The sequence below is a fragment of the Pistacia vera genome, unplaced genomic scaffold, assembly GCF_008641045.1.
Source record: "Pistacia vera cultivar Batoury unplaced genomic scaffold, PisVer_v2 Contig6, whole genome shotgun sequence".
Classification (NCBI taxonomy): Eukaryota; Viridiplantae; Streptophyta; class Magnoliopsida; order Sapindales; family Anacardiaceae; genus Pistacia; species Pistacia vera.
The window spans coordinates 225,120-243,621 of record NW_022196445.1 but is presented as its reverse complement, the minus strand read 5'-3'; the positions used below and the strand labels follow the sequence as shown (position 1 = coordinate 243,621).

Below are 18,502 nucleotides of genomic sequence, written 5' to 3'. Positions count from 1 at the left end.
ATATACATGCTCTGAGATAACCCTATCAATCCTNATTATATAATGCAAAGAAATGCCTTTGAAATTGAAAAGTTAGAATTCCATTTATATAAGGAATCACACTTTTTCATTAAATAATTAAATAAATAATAGGAAGGTGCATGTTTATATAAACTTTGCTTGAGCTGAGGTTATTTTCAGCTACCTGGCTTTTCCTAATAAAATGAATGAAAAGTTGCTGGTGAAATTTCCAATATTTCTTCTTATTTGTCCTGCTATCACTCACCAGATTATGATCCAAATGTTGTGGCTAATGTGTGCTGTATAAAAATTTTCCGGAGTACAAGGGGCACCAAACAGGTAACTCAATCAATCAGTTTGGATAGCTACTAGTAAGCCAGAATCAATTCTCTTCCAGGAAAAAGAATAAATATACTGTGGGGAACTTTGTTTTTTGTTGCAGTGTCTGAACATTAACTGCCATGCAGCAATGGAATCAACCAACTAGTAACTTCTTTTGTGAAATGGGCGTAGCTTCTTGAAGAAACCATCCAAAGAAAAGAAAGAATTTATCTTCAAAAAAAGCAGCTAAACATAAAGAATACTAACCTTTTCAGCTGAGTCCCCAATTTCTCAATTTTTGACCGGAAAGGCACCTCAAGTTTAAGCAACTTGGTGAACTGCAGGATGGATCAAAACACATGAATCGACATTTGGAAAATGTTCACAAAAGTGTTCATACATGATGCAAAGAGATAGACTCTTAAACACAATTTAAGATTCTTCATACAAACACAACCCCAGGCACATGATTTAAGATTAAGAAGAACCGAATGAAGCATGGATGCAGCAAATACAACATTCACTCATACACACACCTGAGATGTCTTCAGTTCAAGTTCATCCCACTCTAAAGATGGATTGCTTCCTTCTACTATTCCTGTTCCAGCATATATCAATGTGCCAAGACCCTATTTTGTGAAGTAATCAGTACTTGATACTTTGGCAAAGGGATGAACAGAATGATATTAAACACATCAAATTAATATATATAGCTTCCACTTTTCGTTTCAGTTTTCTGGAAAATAGTAAAACTGGAGGAACCACTTAAGTTCTTAACTAGTTCAGATGACAATGTAATTCTTACCCAAAACAGAGGAAATAGTTGACAAGAGTATCATCTCACCTTTTCCACTAATGCTGACCTGATGCCAACAGCAAACTCACTCTCTCCTCCTCCAAACCAACCAACAGGCCCAGCATACATTCCTCGGTCAAATACCTCTGAACAACATATTGAAAATATTTAAGATTCATTGTTGACACAGGTAACAGACTTGCAATCAAAATCAATTTAGTGATTGTTAGTGAAAGTATTGCACTACCAAGGGAAAATGAAGAAGAGATCACGGAATTATAGTTCTGATCAATGTAAAAACAACAATGATAAGAACTATAAGTGGTTAATAATCTGACTGCATTAAGATAGGGAAATAGATGCTGATACAGTAAGATTTCTTATGCAATACTTGAATACAATCTTCAAAATACAGTATTTCAGTTATTGCATAAGGTCTACTGCTCTTAAGAAAATAATATGACTACATCCACATACTAGAAATGGTTAAAAGAAAAAAAAAATCATGTACCACTTTTTGCAATTAGAAGTCGTGCCTCTTCAGTTGGAAATCCACAGACTGCTGGACTTGGGTGAAGAGAAGCCAAGATGTCAAACTGAAAGAGAGAGAAAATGAAATGTCAAAAATTTTCAGAAATAACTAACTCAGTATTGAACAAGGGTTTGGAGAACAGGGGAGTAAACAGCAGGCAGGTGTTGTATTCTGATCAGAACTTGAATTTGAAATGTATCATTCTTACTTCATCATCTTCGCTTCTTAGTGTTCCTGCCAATTGGGCATACAAATGTTGAACTCTAGGCAGTTTTCGTATTGTTTTCATGGGTTCAACCACTACCCTGTCACATACAGCCTGCAAACAAGAACAGAGTTAAGCATATATATATCCTTATCTATCTCATCCTTTTTTTCTGTGTTTGTGATAAACCAGCAGTGCATAAAGTTTACACCCTTAAGAGGCGTAATAGACATTAGGAAGGTTGTTAAGGGAGTGGGTCCACAAAGCACAGGTGTCATGGGTAAGAGTTTGTTTTGAGAATATGAATTGTGTGAGTAAGGGTAATTGTGGAAAGGGGATTAGTATATAAGCAGGGAGAGTCGTAGCAGCAGGATTATCTTTTTGCATTGATAAAACAGTGGAGGTTCCTGGCTCCTTGAAACGCCAGGGTTTATGTTTACAGTCCAGTCATTCCATTTTCTATCTGTTTCATTCATATTATCTGATTAATACAAATTGTGCTGAGATTATATATTCTGTTTCTTGTGTTATTCTGGTTGTGGATTGACAGTGTGTGGGTGATTTGTGTGAGAATTATTGCTGGTTGGTTGTGGATTGAGTTTGTTTGCAGGTGATCTTATCAGTTTGTCAGCCCACTAGAAAGTCTAGAAGCATTCCTAGTTGTTTAATTACTACTAGCAACTGGTACTATTTTTCAAACTTCACACCTACAGGTCTTGATATAATGATTGCTTCACATATTATTACACTAAAAGCATTAGTTTAGCCTGTCCTAACCCAAAGTAACACTGTAGAAGGGCCTCTCTCTCTCTTTTTCTCTCACAATGACATGTATGCATGTGTATACATGCAGGGGGATGAAAACCAATTACTATTAAAAGCATTTCTTGCAGAGAAGAAAAACTATTGATTTGAATGATGAAGATACTCAAAATAAACTTGCCTCTAATTTTCTTCTTATGCTCTCACGTACTATAGTAAACTCAAGGTGATCCTTTGGACTGCAAGAAGTATAAATTGGATGTACAATTGATTGTTAGTTGGCCACAAAAAAATCGAAACAGTCATAGCAAAAAATACATGAGAATATCCAGGAAAAAAAAATTTCTAGTGGGTTTGGAGTAGCAAAATAAACCTGGAGAGTAGGTCATGTTCTATTTGAAGATCCATAGCAGTTGATCTACCTCTAGCACGGGTTCCAGCCAGTGCCTCACTACTGATGTTAAGCCATTTTCTATGAAATAGTTGTTCTGGCTATTCATAAAGTTTTTGTATAAGTCAAAGCAAGAACAAGGCCATTTGATCTCAGAAATAGTCATGAACAGATTTTAAAAGACATAAAACAAGTTTACTGATACAAAATCTTTTTATTTTTCCTTTATTCTTCTTTTCGGATGAAAAAATGGTGGTACATTTGGTTAAACTTGGCATAAGGCTAAGGGCTCACAATGAAGTGCTAGAACAACTTGAACCCCATAATATTGATGAAGAAATGATATGAATATTTCAACCAACTATTCCAGTGGTAGAGCGGAAAAACACTCAGTGGACATAAACTATGACTTAATTGTCTAGGACACCAAGAGAACTACTTTGAAACATGAAGAAGGAAATGAAGCCAAATACCAAACAACAAAAGCATCGAAGTCCAAGAACTTTATAGGTGAAAATGACCGTCAATTATCCTTTTGTATGGGGCACTGGCAAGTAGCAAACCAATTTTACATACAATACTTGTGCAAGGGGCCAAGTGGATTATGAAGAACCAAAGATATATATCCCATATGTTGGGGGACAAAGAGGTAGAAAAGGATGAAAACTTAAAAGACACCCCGAGAGTATATTTTTCTGAACAGCATCCTGTCTAAACCCTTAGTCATACTGGTATTTGTCAATCGGATTCCATTGCAAGATCAATATCATAAGCAAGGATTTCATGAATGTGCAATTTAGGAGAAGAGTATAGATGATTACAAAGAGCACAGGAAAATATGCACAATATTCTAGAATATACTAGTAAGCTCACTTACCGTGTTTCCTATAAATGCAGGTGCATCAGGTGGCTGAAGACAGAACTGGTAAGCATTTTCCCCTTCAACCTGCTGAAAGATAGTTCAGATAGGTTGTAAATACCCACTTTAAGATAAGTTTCACCAAAATTTCAACAAAATGTTATGATAAAAGAATACCTTCAGACAAGCAAGCCACGTAATAGGATCAATATCTGTAGCAGTTACAACTCTGCTACTACGTGCTAGTACAACCTGATTTCCGGTCATGATAGATTTATTAAAAGCAAATTGAGATAGCAGTGAGGGGAAGAGTAGAATAAAGACTTGCAGGTTCTGTGACTTTGAAAACATTTGAGCTTGCTTATGAGAACTACAAATATCTTCACAATCACAGAATTTTATAACTAGTTGGCACCAAAAAAAGGTTTTATTATGCTTATTCAATACCTTAATAAGCGGAGTGCTGCTTTGGTTGATTATCTGCAAAGCCCTCTTAACAGCAAGATTCCAATGTGTCTTACAGGGAGAATGATTATTACTTAAAATGAATGTTCTGGAAACCTCTTTCCGTAAAATTACAACTTTGGAAGAAACCTGCATCATTAAGTAAAATTAAACGGGATGGTGCAATAAACAAGCCTTTCAAGATATTACTGACACTCAGATAACCAATTATTTTGACAAATTCAACTCAGTCAGCTTATATGGACCTGGCGCATAGTGGATTCAAGTGTGTGAATGGCCTTTTCCCAAGTCCATGAAAGAGCATCATCCCAAGCAACAGTTACAGCAAGCATTGAACTTTCTTCAAGCTCATCAAACTCAACCTGTCATTAAGTATCTAGCAACAGATCTTATAAATACTAAACAAAAGTTTAAAATTCATGGGCATTAAGCACTTAAGAAAGAACACAAGTCCTCTACCTGAGGAACCATAAAGTAAAATGAACCAAAATCTTCCCATTCAGATGATATGTTAGCCCTTGCATCGAAACGAATTGCTCCATAGGCACGAATCAATGGGCATTCTCTAGAAAGAAACCTTCAATCAAAGATGTATGCAACATCAACAAATTGTCATTAATTTTTTATAATTACTAAAAATTTGACAAAAACATAGCAAACATTAATGTAGATATATAGTTTACCTTTTAATAGACCTCCAATCATTGTATGAGAATGGATGGAGATGGCGAAAGAAAACGGCACACCCCACACCGGCCACACTGACCAAATTATGAGTAACTGAGGTGTAGCCATTGCCATTAGTATATTCTAAGAAACTATTAGAAACTTTTTTTTGGCTTCGAGCAGAGAAGAAACAGCGTGGAAGAAGATTCTGTTGAGCATGGAGCCAATCAATTGCTTCAATTTGTTCTTGAATCGGCACCTTCAGTCAAAGAAGAAATGTGATTCTTTTTTCTTCAGTAGGAAAAATTTAGTTGAATGCGGTTGGAGCGGAGAGCGGGAAAGGATATTCAAGGAATTTACCTTTGTAGCATTGTATTATGAGGTATTTATAGTTTGACCCTTAATTATAAAAAGAATTATTTTTTATTGGTAAATGTAAAATGCTATACAAATGAGAGTGCAAGATAAGAATAAATAGAATCAGGGCATCCAGTGGAAGAAAACCACGTGGCAGGAGCCCATTACCCTCTGATTGATTAGTCGATTACAGATGAAATGAGTCATCCATCCACATCGAAGAAACAAGGAGACAGTGACATTAAACTCCAACTTAATTACCATAACCGTACCTGGAGCCTTATGATGCCAGACGTTAATGGAGGTGGGTTGGATTTCAACTCGGAAATGGCTGAGTTGAGTCTGTCCATGGCTAAAGCAGGAGAGGGAACTGGAGCAAGTGTGCGACTTTGTATTGTGCCAACACGAAGTGGAGAGTCTCCTTGGCAACCATTCATGGAGAGTGAACACGACTGATATCTCTGTTACATAATTAACAAGTATTCAGTGAAAGATTCATTTACATAATCAAGCATAACAAAGAGGTTCATTAACTTACATAGTGAAAAGTAGTGTTGTGAAGGGAATGCCTGGAGATGGGAACAGTAGTAATGTTTTTCATTGATTCAGTATCAGTGAAGCGTGGAAGGCAGTGCCCAGTGGCACCGGCCATGAAAAGAGAGAAAAATATAAGAGAGAGAGAGAGAGAGAGAGAGCAATGTCAATGTGTTGGCCTCTTAGCTATAAGTAATGATAAGAAGCGGATACCCATAAAGGGATTATTGTAATCTTCAATTGGAAGTGAGAGAGCAACATCAATCTTGGTCATCAATGTGACACGTGATAGTATTAGTACTAGTATTAGTATATTCCACTTATGGTTAGATGAATCAAAATTTTCATTCCAGAACTAGGTTTTTATATTGCAAAGATAGTTGACAGCAAACAAATTAAAACCATTGTTTTAAAAGCCGGACCGGACCGGGAACCGGTCACGTGTCCGGTTCGGATCAATTCTAAAACCGTTGTAATGCAATAGACCGAGTTAAACCGTTAAAAAATCGGATATTTTCAGTGAACCGCCGGTCCAACTAGACCGACTGATAAACCGGTCCAATTAAAAATCCCTAAACCTAATACACGCAGCCTTCTTCTCATCGCGTTCAGTTCATCTCTTTCTCAGTTTTTTATGAAAATTTTCTCAGTTTCTTACGCAAATTTCTCAGCTTCTTCTCTCTTCTCTGCAAAAAATTTTCAGCTTCATCTCTGTTGTTTGTTCTCTGCGAAGATTTCTCTCTGAAATCCCACCCAAATCACATCTGAACTCTCTGAAATCGACGACGACGTCTTCCTCCCTCACCGGAAATTGACGACGACAGCTCCGTTCCTCGCTGGAAATCGACGGCGACAACTCCATTCGTTAACGACAGCTCCATTTTTCGATCCAGGTAATAAACAAGCCATTCTTCGATCCAGCTTTAATAATCAATAATTTCAATTTCATTTTTGTAGCAATGTCATCCTACAAATATTCAGGAGGTCCTATATAGGATCTGTGAACAAACGAGCAGTCTATGGACTGTGTACTTCATCCTTTTGATTTTTATGCATCATATATCCTCTGATGATTAATACATAATGTGGTATCAAATGAGTGTAGCATTATTTGTCAACTGATATCTGGAATATTTATTTTAACACATTCAAGTGGCATTTTGCGTTATATGTGTAGGGATGTTACTATATATGTATNGTGCAAGATAAGAATAAATAGAATCAGGGCATCCAGTGGAAGAAAACCACGTGGCAGGAGCCCATTACCCTCTGATTGATTAGTCGATTACAGATGAAATGAGTCATCCATCCACATCGAAGAAACAAGGAGACAGTGACATTAAACTCCAACTTAATTTACCATAACCGTACCTGGAGCCTTATGATGCCAGACGTTAATGGAGGTGGGTTGGATTTCAACTCGGAAATGGCTGAGTTGAGTCTGTCCATGGCTAAAGCAGGAGAAGGAACTGGAGCAAGAGTACGACTTTGTATTGTGCCAACAGGAAGTGGAGAGTCTCCTTGGCAACCATTCATGGAGAGTGAACACGACTGATATCTCTGATACATAATTAACAAGTATTCAGTGAAAGATTCATTTACATAATCAAGCATAACAAGGAGGTTCATTGACTTACATAGTGAAAAGTAGTGTTGTGAAGGGAATGCCTGGAGGTGGGAACAGTAGTAATGGTTTTCATTGATTCAGTATCAATGAAGCGTGGAAGGCAGTGCCCAGTGGCACCGGCCATGAAAAGAGAGAAAAATATAAGAGAGAGAGAGAGAGAGAGAGAGCAATGTCAATGTGTTGGCCTATTAGCTACAAGTAATGATAAGAAGAGGATACCCATAAAGGGATTATTGTAAATGTAATCTTCAATTTATGATTGATTTTGGAAGTGAGAGAGCAACATCAATCTTGGTCATCAATGTGACACGTGATAGTATTAGTATTAGTATATTCCACTTACGGTTAGACGAATCAAAATTCTCATTCCAGGACTAGGTTTTTATATTGCAAAGATTGATGATTATACTATTATAGTTGACAGCAAACAGATTAAAACCCACAAATTTGCATTTGATTCTTGGAGATTTATATGGTTTTTGCAACATCTAGCACGATGCACGCAAATCTTTGTCATCGGATAGACAAACTCGAATCTTTCATCACAAGATATATTTTTTAACAAAAATTAAAACTCTACAAGGTAATTTGTGGTATAAGAAAATAAAAACACTTCAAATATTCATCTGAAATTTGGACAAATCTTCAGACTGTATGTATAAGCACTATTTTCATTATGTGTTGATCAAGATGAGATCATACAACAATTGGTACCAAAAATTATAATGTGGTGACTACAATACTATCAAAAATCCACCAAGTAGTTTCTCTACCAATAGTACAACATTCTCACTCGACTACGATTACAGAATCCAACACCAAAGGCAACTTTTGCCATATTGCCCTTCACCTCTCAGAAAAATTCCACGTTCTGGGTTCACTCAAGGGAGGGGCCTAACTTTTAGGGGGGACGGGGGACTAAGAAAGTAACCCAGAAAACAACATATACCACTGAGCCATCTTTCTATAGTTGACAAATGTTTCCTCGGAAAAATGGGTAATTAAATGACCCCCAAAAGAATAACAAAGATATCAGAACAATGCCTATTAGGAAAACAGAAAACTTCCCTAGCTTTTTTTCCGTTATCCTTCCTCTTCCAAATCGAGTCCACCAATCCGCTGTCGCCTCCTATCAAAAACAGCTTTGAACGACTCCCGCTCTGCACGGAGATGCTCTTGGAATGAGCTCTGCTTCTCTGATTTGCCAACACTATGCATTGATCCTGATCGCTCTTCTTTAGTTAATGGGTTAGACTTCTGCAGGCGATGGAAGCACACAAAACACACTTATAAAGTGAATCTTTGTGGACCGCAAACATAAGGTGAAAATTTTCAATCATAGAATGTGAACACGAAAATAAAAGCCATCCTTCCCATCCTATTGGCCCCAAGAAAAAAGCATGTTCTACCAACAAAAATGGAAAGAATAAATAGCAAATACTAGTAATGTGCATGAACTACAAAACCGTATTATCTAAAAAAGCGAATATACAATCATTACAGATTTAAAAATTATTTGAATTATCCAAATTATAGGCAACATTATTATTGCATGACTGACCAAGTTGTATCCGGCACCCGGTCCAATTACTAACGACAGCATGTCAGCATTCTTTGCGGCACCTATTGAAAAACCAGTATCACCAACCTGGTAATAAAATTAATTAGAAAACATGACAAGCTGAATAGTTTAGGAAAATAATCACGGGGAAAGGGACAGAATTAAGTGGATACACCAAACTTTCTAAACATGCAAGTAATATAAATTTTATTGTTTCTTATCCAAGAATATATTTTTCTAAACTTGTTAGAAAAAAATGAAATGCAAAGTTGTAGTGGAGTTATTTCCTAAGGACATACAAATCCAAAGAAATAGACCACTGCTATTGCAGGTTGAACTCTAAACTGCTTAAGCAATACCACGACTACACTAATAAAATGTCACATGCACACATGCATATACATATGTTGCTAGATAGACAGAGTGAAAATCTTTCTTATATTAAACTACCTCTTTTTTTTCTATTTTTTCTAAACATAAACTATCACATGAGAGAACATTAGTTATGGATATTATAAATCTCAAAAACAGGTAAAATAATTCAGCAGTAAATATTCAGAAGTCATTAATGTTTTCCCCCTCCAAGTATGAATTATATAACATCCATTAAAATTTCAAATGCTCTGTATCTGCTCCCCAATCTTCTCAAAAGCCAGATGAAAGCCCATAAGTATTAGCATAACAGGTGATCAAGCTAATCACCAGGAACAAGCTACAAGCTATGTATTAGCATTCAACATAGAAAAAAAAAATTTGGTGAAATCTAGTAGATACCTGGTCACCCCAACGAACAGATTTCCCTTCCCTACCATAAGTTTGGAACAGCCCAGAAAGAGAATTTAAATTACCCTTCACAACTTTAGATCTTTCAGCATCATCATCCTCTAAATCATCTGACCACTTACAACTGCCCAAGTCTTTAACTACTTGTGTTGGATGATCACTTTCAGCATCCCATCTCTTCCCATCAGAAGGAGAATCTAAAGCTCAAATAATAATATAATATATCAGCCCAAAAATTAGATAAAACAATGGGGAAAACTTGAGAAATTTTAAAAGATAATCATTCCATATGATTGAGGGGGAAAAACAAAATTGATCCACGATAAACCAATGAAAAATGTGTATTAGTAGGACATGGTAAGTCATATAGGTATGGAAAAGTAAATCAGATGCAGAAAAGAGATTTTTTGCATTCAAGAAAAATAAACCTAGCAAAATTATTCATAAAATCAACTCTCCACATGACACAAGACTAGATTACTAAGCAAGTAAAAAAAGTCATCCAAACTCAAGGTCATGCAGAGAACACTGCTATTATCTATATTATAAAAGGAGCTGTTGCACCTTATCTAACTTATGTATATAGTTATATGTATACACATGTTAACAGGCATGTATATACATACAAGTATCTACATAAGCAGTCTGCACAGAGGCTGTTAACTCCATTCAGTGCATGGCTTGGTAAGAAAAATGTGGATGTAGGTGTAATGTTCAATATTTGGGTATTTGAACATATAACTAGATGTAAAGCTTACTTTAGAAGTTACAATTAATTGTGGTAAGAAAGGAAATGTGGAGGACATTTGATGCAAAGTTGTTTTCTTTGAGTACTTCCACTAAATTGCCTTGATTTCTTATTAGATCCACACACCCTTATATTATTAAATATGATATTTAACCCCCTAATGAGATACATATTCCAACATTCAAGTGCTTTTACTCCAGTAACTACAAGCAGACAGATATATGCGACGGACTAACAATTCAAAAATCCCAATTCTTGCAACTTATATAATTTAATATGGTAAATCAAAACAACTCAATCACAACATGCATAAACAAAGACACAAAAACTATCAAAATCAACACTTGAACATACCAGAAGGTGGTTGATCCCCAACAACTGTAATGTTGTTAGAGAGTATTTCTTGTTGTGCAGACAGACCTTCATCAATATCTTCATCTTCCAAGTCCATGTCTACCTAAAAGATTTTAGCATTGAAAAAAAAAAAAATTGTGGAACAAACAACATAACACAAAATGCACTTCGACATAATTAATACATCACCGCTGATTGTTATTACAAGCAATATCGAATACTTTTCTTTGAACTGTGGACAATATCCAGTATAATTCACCATTTCATTTCAGGGATGTTTCTATTTCCCCATACAGAAACAATGAAGAACTTTTATGGGAGAAGAAACAGATAAGAGCTGAATAATTAATTATGACAACTGCATAAGATCCAAGACCAAATCTTTCTAGAGGGTAATTTTTACTTGCATAAGTTTTTCAAACACACTAGATGCTGCTGGACCATCTACATTGAGCTTACTAATTCAATGAATTTCGTGAGCCATTACCATGACTCAAGTAAGCATCCAAACCAGACAGATTAATAAGTTTTTATGAAGGGGTCAAGCTATTTTAACTCAAATATTTTACACAAATGTCTGACACAAATTCATGGCCCTTGATTCAAGGTAATCCAATGGCTTAAAAATTGCTTAGTTGGCATTATAAATAACTAACTCTTAACTTCTCATCCAAGTCCATTAGTTTAAGTCGAATCAAGTGTCATAAATTAGTGTCACAATTTTTGTCAAAAATTTGAGTTACAGTAGCCTATCCTCTATGAAAAGGGGGAAGCAAAATTCTCCATGGTTTGACAAGTAGTCATACAAGGCATGGCCAAGTTTGGGTTCAATAGGCTAGGCCTGACTTCAGAAAAGACAGAATCTAGCTATCATCAGGCAAAGGCACTTATCGTACTCTATTCTTAAAAAATTAAAAAAGGCAAAATCAGCAACAGAAATATTGAATTACCTCTTTAATCCCACTTTTCTTCAGGTCATCACCATGGAATAAAGACTGTCATGCCAGCAAGAATACAGCAAATACAGAAAAGTAAGTTACTAAAGTTCTGAAAAAAGATTACAAAATTTCTTAGAATTTCACAAGCCGACACATGTCAAATAGACTTTTCATTTCAGATTCTATTAAAAAAGTTTACATTTGAATTTCTCTACCTATGAACAATAATTAGCTCTAACTTCCAGCATTTCAACCAATATTATTAAATTAAGAGCATGTAATAATAACCTTTATATCCAGTTGCAGGTACAAAGATGGAGCTTCTTCCCATTGTCCAGCCATCTTTTCAATCGCATCAAAGGTAAAACCATGCACGTTCCTAGCTGCACAGCCCTGAAATTTCACCAAATTATTTACATACTTTCATTATCAAGTGAGAAGAACTTCTCACCCTAAAATCACAATTTCTTCATACAAAGAACAGAAACCATAAATAATCAAACCACATAAAAGGAATAATTCTTCAAAAAAAAAAAAATAAATAAATAAATAAATAATATCCAAACTCACCGCGGGGTCCTTATATGTAGCTTCTAAAATGTACACTTCATAACCCGACCTCTGACAAGCAAACAAGCAACAATAAGAAAAGAAAATAATAAACAAGAGAACCTCATATTATCTACCTGCTTAAAACATCATCATATAACATACAACACTGGCAATTTGCGAGGAAATAAGTAATATTAGTGTACAACTGCATCATCAACTGGAGAAATCTAAACTTCCTAACGGATCATGTTTCATTGCCATCTCATCTAAATGACAGAATGTGCAATTGCTTTTTCCCACCTCACTATTCAGCAAATAAAAATCAAATATAACACTAGCATAATTACTAAATTAATAACCATATGTAAAGGTCAGGCAAATTAGTGTTCAAAGTGAGTACTTGAAATGCACCACATACCAAGTAATGAGGCCAGACTTACTCTCTTCAGTTATCAGTGTATTGTGGAAGTTCACATAAAACGTTCAGACACTTTAGCATATTATTGTCAACATTCCTTCTTTTCCAAACTTTTAACACAATGACAATAGGAAGCATGAAAAAACAACTAAAAATGAAATTTCCCAAAATCTGCCAAACTATCTATAATTAGATGTTCAATCAACACAAATTCAATAAAACCACCTAGAGATTAGTGGTTCCAAACCAAGGCAAACACAACTTTAAAATATACATAGCCATAGTCAGTTAGTTCGTTGCTCACTTAAACATTGGGAAGTTTCCTTCAAACAAGAAGTCCATAACAAGGTATTTTAAGTTCGAGAAATCAAGTAATGAGAAAGAAAATAAATAGAACGGAATAAGCTGATAAAATGTAACAATAAACAGTATAGATGGACCATGTATACCCACAGCTGCCTAGAACAAACTTCTAAGGGAGAAGTATAACAATTCAGGAAGAATTTTGAATAACATTTGTACTAGTATACTTTACACTACTGACAAGAAAAGACAACAATAACTAAGCTTTACACATAATGGATCAAGATACAACCTTTCTTTTCTCAATATCCAACTTAGCACACGGTATATATAACAACAATAATGCTGCACATCCCAAAAGTTATCCCAAAAGTTATCCCAAAAGTCTCCTCCCACGGGATGGGTAATCTTATGTGGTGTTGAGATGTAAATGAGGTGATCAATTGGTAAATGAAATAACAATTCCAAACAAGATGATGCATCACTTAGGGTGTTAATTTTGGTGTACATTTTTGAATGTCTAGCATTACTCATACAACAAACGCTCTCAGGGTTAAAAATAGAAGCCACACATGCACAATCATATGGTGTTAGATGAATGAAATAGGACGTCAATACCTTCATTATATGCAACTGACTTTTTGGTAACGGCTTTAGTTCAGCTTCTAACTTATTCAGAGACATAAAATGGATGTTTCCATAAATCAAATCAAATATGCTGATATTAAACAGGCAGTGCCTCCCCAAAGTTATTGTTAAAATTTGCTAGTTCATATTATGTTAGTAAACACACCAAAGTTCCCTGCTATGAATTTGGATTGCTTGTACAACAATCATGGATCATCTCTGGGCCACAAAAGAGAAAGGTCCCAAAAATGATGATAATCCTTCCTTAAGGATGATGAGTACCATACTTAATACATCTTATAACCTATAATTTTTAAAAAATTAAAACGCTGTCTAGAGATGAAGTACAACTAATACGAAAACAGAAGGGGAAAAAATAGAGCAAAGAACTTCCAAACACTGATAGAGAAGATTTCATAAATATTTCCCTGCTTTGCTAATCCATTTAACTTAGTAATGGCATTGTATTCTAACATTTCAAATAAAATTGTTTAACTCTCTGCTTTTGACAGCAAACAAAAGATTCATACCAAATACAGAGCAGAGACTCCACTTAAAGTAAGCCCAAAAAAGGAAGTATATATTATAAGTAAACAATCGCATTAAGCATCAAAGGGACACCCCATGTGGTTAAAACCCATAAAACATAAGCAAACAAATGCAACACATTAAAATTATTAGCTTCTAACTTCAATGAGATCTGCATATGATTATGTGCACCTACAGACCTAAACTAGTCCCAGGAAACAGAAAAGACAACATATATACTTACAGATGTTGGAAGGAAAAAAGAATTAAGGGTATACCTTTGCAAATGCCCAAAACTGAGCAAAATCAGCTACCCGCAGATTGCGGTCATCCACTAAGACGAGGCACACATAACAGCAACAAAAGGGTCAATTGCCGAACAAAACTGCATCTGTGGTTAGTGAAAATGCAAGCAGTGCGGAGGCACTGCATCACCCTCATTCTATAACCCAATTACATTATTGACGTTCTCGAATGCTGTAAGTAGCCAGTTTAACTCAAGGAAGAACATTCAATTTCTTTTGACTTATTCTAATGCCTATAGTTTAAACTTTTTATAGAACAGAAAAAAGTGAAAATGTACTATTGCCAGTTTTCTAAACAGGCCATAATTCAGGCAGGTTCAAACAAACCCGCATTCTTAAAGAGAGTTATATCTCCCACCTGGGGCTACCACTAGAAACACATTTCAGATATCAAAAACCAAATATAGACACTGCCTTGATATCAAGTGATCAAAATAAACAATTTCATCAAATTAGAACAACTTTTCAACAAAGAACATAATTATTCCACTTCTAGACAAATGACCATCTCAACATTGCCAATACCATTGCGGTGGCCAGAATGGAAAAGAATGTAAATGATAAAAACACAACCAATAATAATAATGGAAATGCATGTTTTCAACTGGGACTTTAAAAGATCTCATACCAATTACAAAAGTGAAATTTCCCTCCTCAAGAGTCCTCTTAAATGCTTTCAACATGCTCAATCGATAAGCCTGTTGTGGGAATAAATATCAATCAAACTTCAAGAAAATAACAATATAGTTGTATGATGAACAAGCAAGTAGTTAAAATGCCAATATGCTAATGCACTAAGAGCAGTTAAGCATTGCATATGAAAGGAAATTTAAAAACCTAAATAGGATTATAAAACAGAAAGCAGTATTAAGAACAGCCTATAATAGGTCATATTTTTAACTTTATTTATGGGATTTTTCACAATATTTGAACAGGCAATTCATTTCCTGAGTGCAAGCAAAAGTTCGTTACACCATTCGTACTAAAAATCTGTAAAAAGGCATGGCTGTATTCTGTGTTCTTTGACAAGGCATGCTTAGCACAATCAAACGGTAAAGCCTATTGCAGTTCAGGCTAAAAAATTAATGCTGGATTTGAAACAGGCTGAGGACATGCTAGACTGATTTGAAATCCTTTTACTATGCTTTTAAGGACACAAATAAGGGGTATATAGTTTGACCTAAAAAATATCAGCAAAAACAATTACTTTCTGATTAAAGCAACATATACATAAATGTTAAGCCAGATGTTTGCAAAATCATACTATAATATGTTCGACACAGATGATTTTTAGCATTCTAGATAAGCTGAACAGTATTACCTCCTCCATTTCAGGTTCATAGCAATACTCCATCACCTTCTTTGTTATTGGTTTTTTGCTTCTAATTGAACTTGAAGATTTTGAAACATCACCCTCCTCAATCTTCAAAGTAGAAGATACATGATTTATTATAACATTCTATAAAGTAAGAACCTCACTCGGAATGACACATAATCTACGTCTTTTTATGAATGTGTGTGTAGAGGTGTCTGTGAAAGGACCATATACCATGCATGCAGATGCGCCGATGCACTTTATGCAGCAGGAAATGAAAAAGAGATTTCTATTCGAAACAACCACTTAAGATTTCAATGAGAACATCAAACACAGAAGTAACACAGTGCCAACCTTTTCAACTTCAGTCATGAAATAGTCATCCATAGAATGAATTCTAGGAGCATCACCACCATTTTCAACCTCAAGGTCACGCAACATTTTTGCTAAGTAGCTCTTTCCACTACCTGTAAATATAAACAAATACAATAAAGATTCCAACTACAATCATAGAAACTTTGATTAGGCATGTTTTGCCAAACTATGAACCAGAATTTATGCACATTTCCCTTTCTCTACTAATAAGCAGGAAACATTTATCTAAAAGTCACAAAACAAATGAAAATAAACTGTCTATGTATGTGTCAGCTAATTGCTAGGGGTCTTCAAAGGTAGTCCTTGCACACAACTCTCCACGTAAGCACATCCCTTAAAAAAAATTAACCAAAAAATTTTCTCATAAACCATGTCCCGTAATCTGCTCAGTCCATTAAGAAAAATGATACTAGAAACTCAGTCAAGTGCTGAAATTCCAACAAACATTTGAGCACTGAGAGTATCTCATACCACAATCCAGGAATACATCCAATAGCCTATAGTAAAGATTCAAATTTCACCAATATTTCTTCTACAGAAACATTAAAAATAATGACGAATTATTAAGAATGCACCAATCAAAACAAGCTACCTGGAAGCCCACGAAGTATTATCACAATATGATCAGGGCGAGTAGCTCGATGAGGTTGCTTAAACAGCTGCAAAGCATTCACAACTTTTGGCTTCTCCGGAGATAATTGCTTCAGGGGAAACGATTGGCTTTCTCCCAGGTACGGCATAGACAATGACCGGGATTCCTTCATGATACAAACAAAATAATTTAAATCAAACAACACAATGCCAACAATTAAGACGCAAAACCACAAACTAAGCATACGACAACAAACACATACCTCCCTAAGAAACTCAGCAGAAGCATGCGAAATTGGTGGGTATGAGGAAGGACGACTCAAAGGTACAGGAAACAAAGACGTTTTCGGTGGTGGTGGTGGCTGGGGCAGATGTGGCAGTGGGGGATCCACCGGCAAAGGCGGCGGTGGAGAAGTAGGAAGAGGAGGCTGCCCAATGCCATTGCCAGTGTGATGTGATAAGTAACCTCCTGGTGTATTCAAATGCTCATTACCGTTACAATAATTTTGGTGCTGCCATCCATGATGCGGTGGAGGTAACAGCGGTAGTGGTAACGCCGTTGGCGGTGGTTGATTGTTAGGACCATAACTTTGCCAATCATGATTCACATGAACAGAATTATTAGCTGCATGATTTTCAGCAGAATAAACCCCATTCCTATTAAAAAACTCAGGGTTTCCAGAAGCGCAGCCGTGATCGCGAATCAGCTTCAATCGGCGCTCGTGATCAGGTGACTGGTAATTGTTCTCATCAATTCTCATTCTTTTATTATTATAATTCCTATCATATTCACTAACAAAACCGTTGGTACCACCATAGTAATCATAAACCGGCGGTACCGGATTTGGCCCTTCGAAATTAGGGTTCACACCGTGCCAAGTTCTAGGGTCGAAGCCGGGGTGGGGTGGAAATCTAGGGTTTTGATTAGCGTAGGGCGGCGGAGGAGGGGGAGGCGGAGGGCAAAATGGGAAGTGAGATATATAGCAAATTGGACAGATGTTGTTGGCCGGGGGTGGTGGCCTGAAGTGCCATTGCTGATGATCCATGATTTGGTTTCAGAGCGAGTGTTTTCGAAATTTCTAGAGAAAGTGAGAAACTAAAGATCGTGAACAGAGAGAAAGAGCGGGGCAGGGAGTGTATCTTAAAAAAAAAAAAATTATATAATTCTCAATTTCATAGGTGATATTACATATTTGACCCTTTTCTACAAACTCCCTTTAGTTCTTCCCTCTTGCAAACCAAACTATTTTTTCGAACCGTTGAGGGTACAAACTTGTAATTTGATTTTTTTAAAGAAAAAATAAATAAATTTGAATTATTTTGGTTAGATTTTATTAGATCCCTTCGGACTAGGAAACTTCTTCTACTTAAAATTGTAAATCCTGATTAATTCAGGGTTATCAAAATTGCTTTAGGAAATTACAGAGAGTAAATTTTGCCAAGGCGCTTTCTTCTTCTTTCTTATGTCAAATTAGGAGACTTCTACCTGAACTGTAAATCCTGATTGACTAAGGGTTATCAAAATCTTATATAAAAGGATTTCACTGGTGAGACTTTACGAAATCACGCACAGCAAATCAATGTCCAAG

At 35.8% G+C, this 18,502-nt stretch overlaps 2 protein-coding genes across 6 annotated transcripts; both read right to left on the bottom strand.

Moving 5' to 3' along the window:
• Nucleotides 1–95: 95 nt before the first annotated feature.
• Nucleotides 96–7,699, bottom strand: LOC116110251 (isochorismate synthase 2, chloroplastic). 4 transcript variants are annotated; one of them, XM_031396462.1, is made up of 16 exons: nucleotides 7,526–7,699; nucleotides 7,260–7,448; nucleotides 5,015–5,256; nucleotides 4,791–4,908; nucleotides 4,577–4,693; nucleotides 4,314–4,460; nucleotides 4,044–4,118; nucleotides 3,885–3,953; nucleotides 2,990–3,108; nucleotides 2,798–2,855; nucleotides 1,858–1,968; nucleotides 1,629–1,713; nucleotides 1,166–1,263; nucleotides 858–950; nucleotides 589–659; nucleotides 96–456 (listed from the first exon to the last, which is right to left on the bottom strand). In XM_031396462.1, exons 1-16 carry the CDS (start codon nucleotides 7,637–7,639, stop codon nucleotides 453–455), a joined length of 1,710 nt encoding a protein of 569 aa, XP_031252322.1. In that variant the 5' UTR covers nucleotides 7,640–7,699; the 3' UTR covers nucleotides 96–452. The 4 variants fall into 4 exon arrangements, with proteins under 4 accessions (XP_031252322.1, XP_031252323.1, XP_031252321.1 ...); XM_031396461.1 differs by having other exon boundaries at nucleotides 97–456; nucleotides 3,885–3,956; XM_031396463.1 differs by lacking the exon at nucleotides 4,577–4,693 and having other exon boundaries at nucleotides 3,885–3,956.
• Nucleotides 7,700–8,284: 585 nt separating this feature from the next.
• On the bottom strand, nucleotides 8,285–18,023 carry LOC116110248 (YLP motif-containing protein 1). Of its 2 annotated transcripts, none has more exons than XM_031396456.1 (13): nucleotides 17,177–18,023; nucleotides 16,915–17,080; nucleotides 16,302–16,414; nucleotides 15,954–16,055; nucleotides 15,261–15,330; nucleotides 14,606–14,661; nucleotides 12,470–12,520; nucleotides 12,188–12,292; nucleotides 11,912–11,956; nucleotides 10,962–11,064; nucleotides 9,851–10,062; nucleotides 9,077–9,163; nucleotides 8,285–8,772 (listed from the first exon to the last, which is right to left on the bottom strand). In XM_031396456.1, the coding sequence occupies exons 1-13, from the start codon at nucleotides 17,957–17,959 to the stop codon at nucleotides 8,599–8,601; spliced, it is 2,067 nt and encodes a 688-aa protein (XP_031252316.1). In that variant the 5' UTR covers nucleotides 17,960–18,023; the 3' UTR covers nucleotides 8,285–8,598. The 2 variants fall into 2 exon arrangements, with proteins under 2 accessions (XP_031252316.1, XP_031252317.1); XM_031396457.1 differs by having other exon boundaries at nucleotides 9,851–10,056.
• Between the last annotated feature and the right edge of the window lie 479 nt (nucleotides 18,024–18,502).

What these genes read in the sequence shown, in the direction of transcription:
- LOC116110251 (XM_031396461.1), bottom strand. Translation starts at nt 7,639, where the DNA reads ATGGCCGGTGCCACTGGGCACTGCCTTCCACGCTTCATTGATACTGAA. An exon ending in GATTGGAGGTCTATTAAAAG is followed by an intron (nt 4,909 to 5,014) that starts GTAAACTATATA and finishes CTTTGATTGAAG; the next exon opens with GTTTCTTTCTAGAGAATGCC. An exon ending in GCATAAGAAGAAAATTAGAG is followed by an intron (nt 1,969 to 2,797) that starts GCAAGTTTATTT and finishes TCTTGTTTGCAG; the next exon opens with GCTGTATGTGACAGGGTAGT.
- LOC116110248 (XM_031396456.1), bottom strand. Translation starts at nt 17,959, where the DNA reads ATGGATCATCAGCAATGGCACTTCAGGCCACCACCCCCGGCCAACAAC. An exon ending in TGGGGATCAACCACCTTCTG is followed by an intron (nt 10,063 to 10,961) that starts GTATGTTCAAGT and finishes TTATTATTTGAG; the next exon opens with CTTTAGATTCTCCTTCTGAT. An exon ending in CGGGTGCCGGATACAACTTG is followed by an intron (nt 8,773 to 9,076) that starts GTCAGTCATGCA and finishes CATCGCCTGCAG; the next exon opens with AAGTCTAACCCATTAACTAA.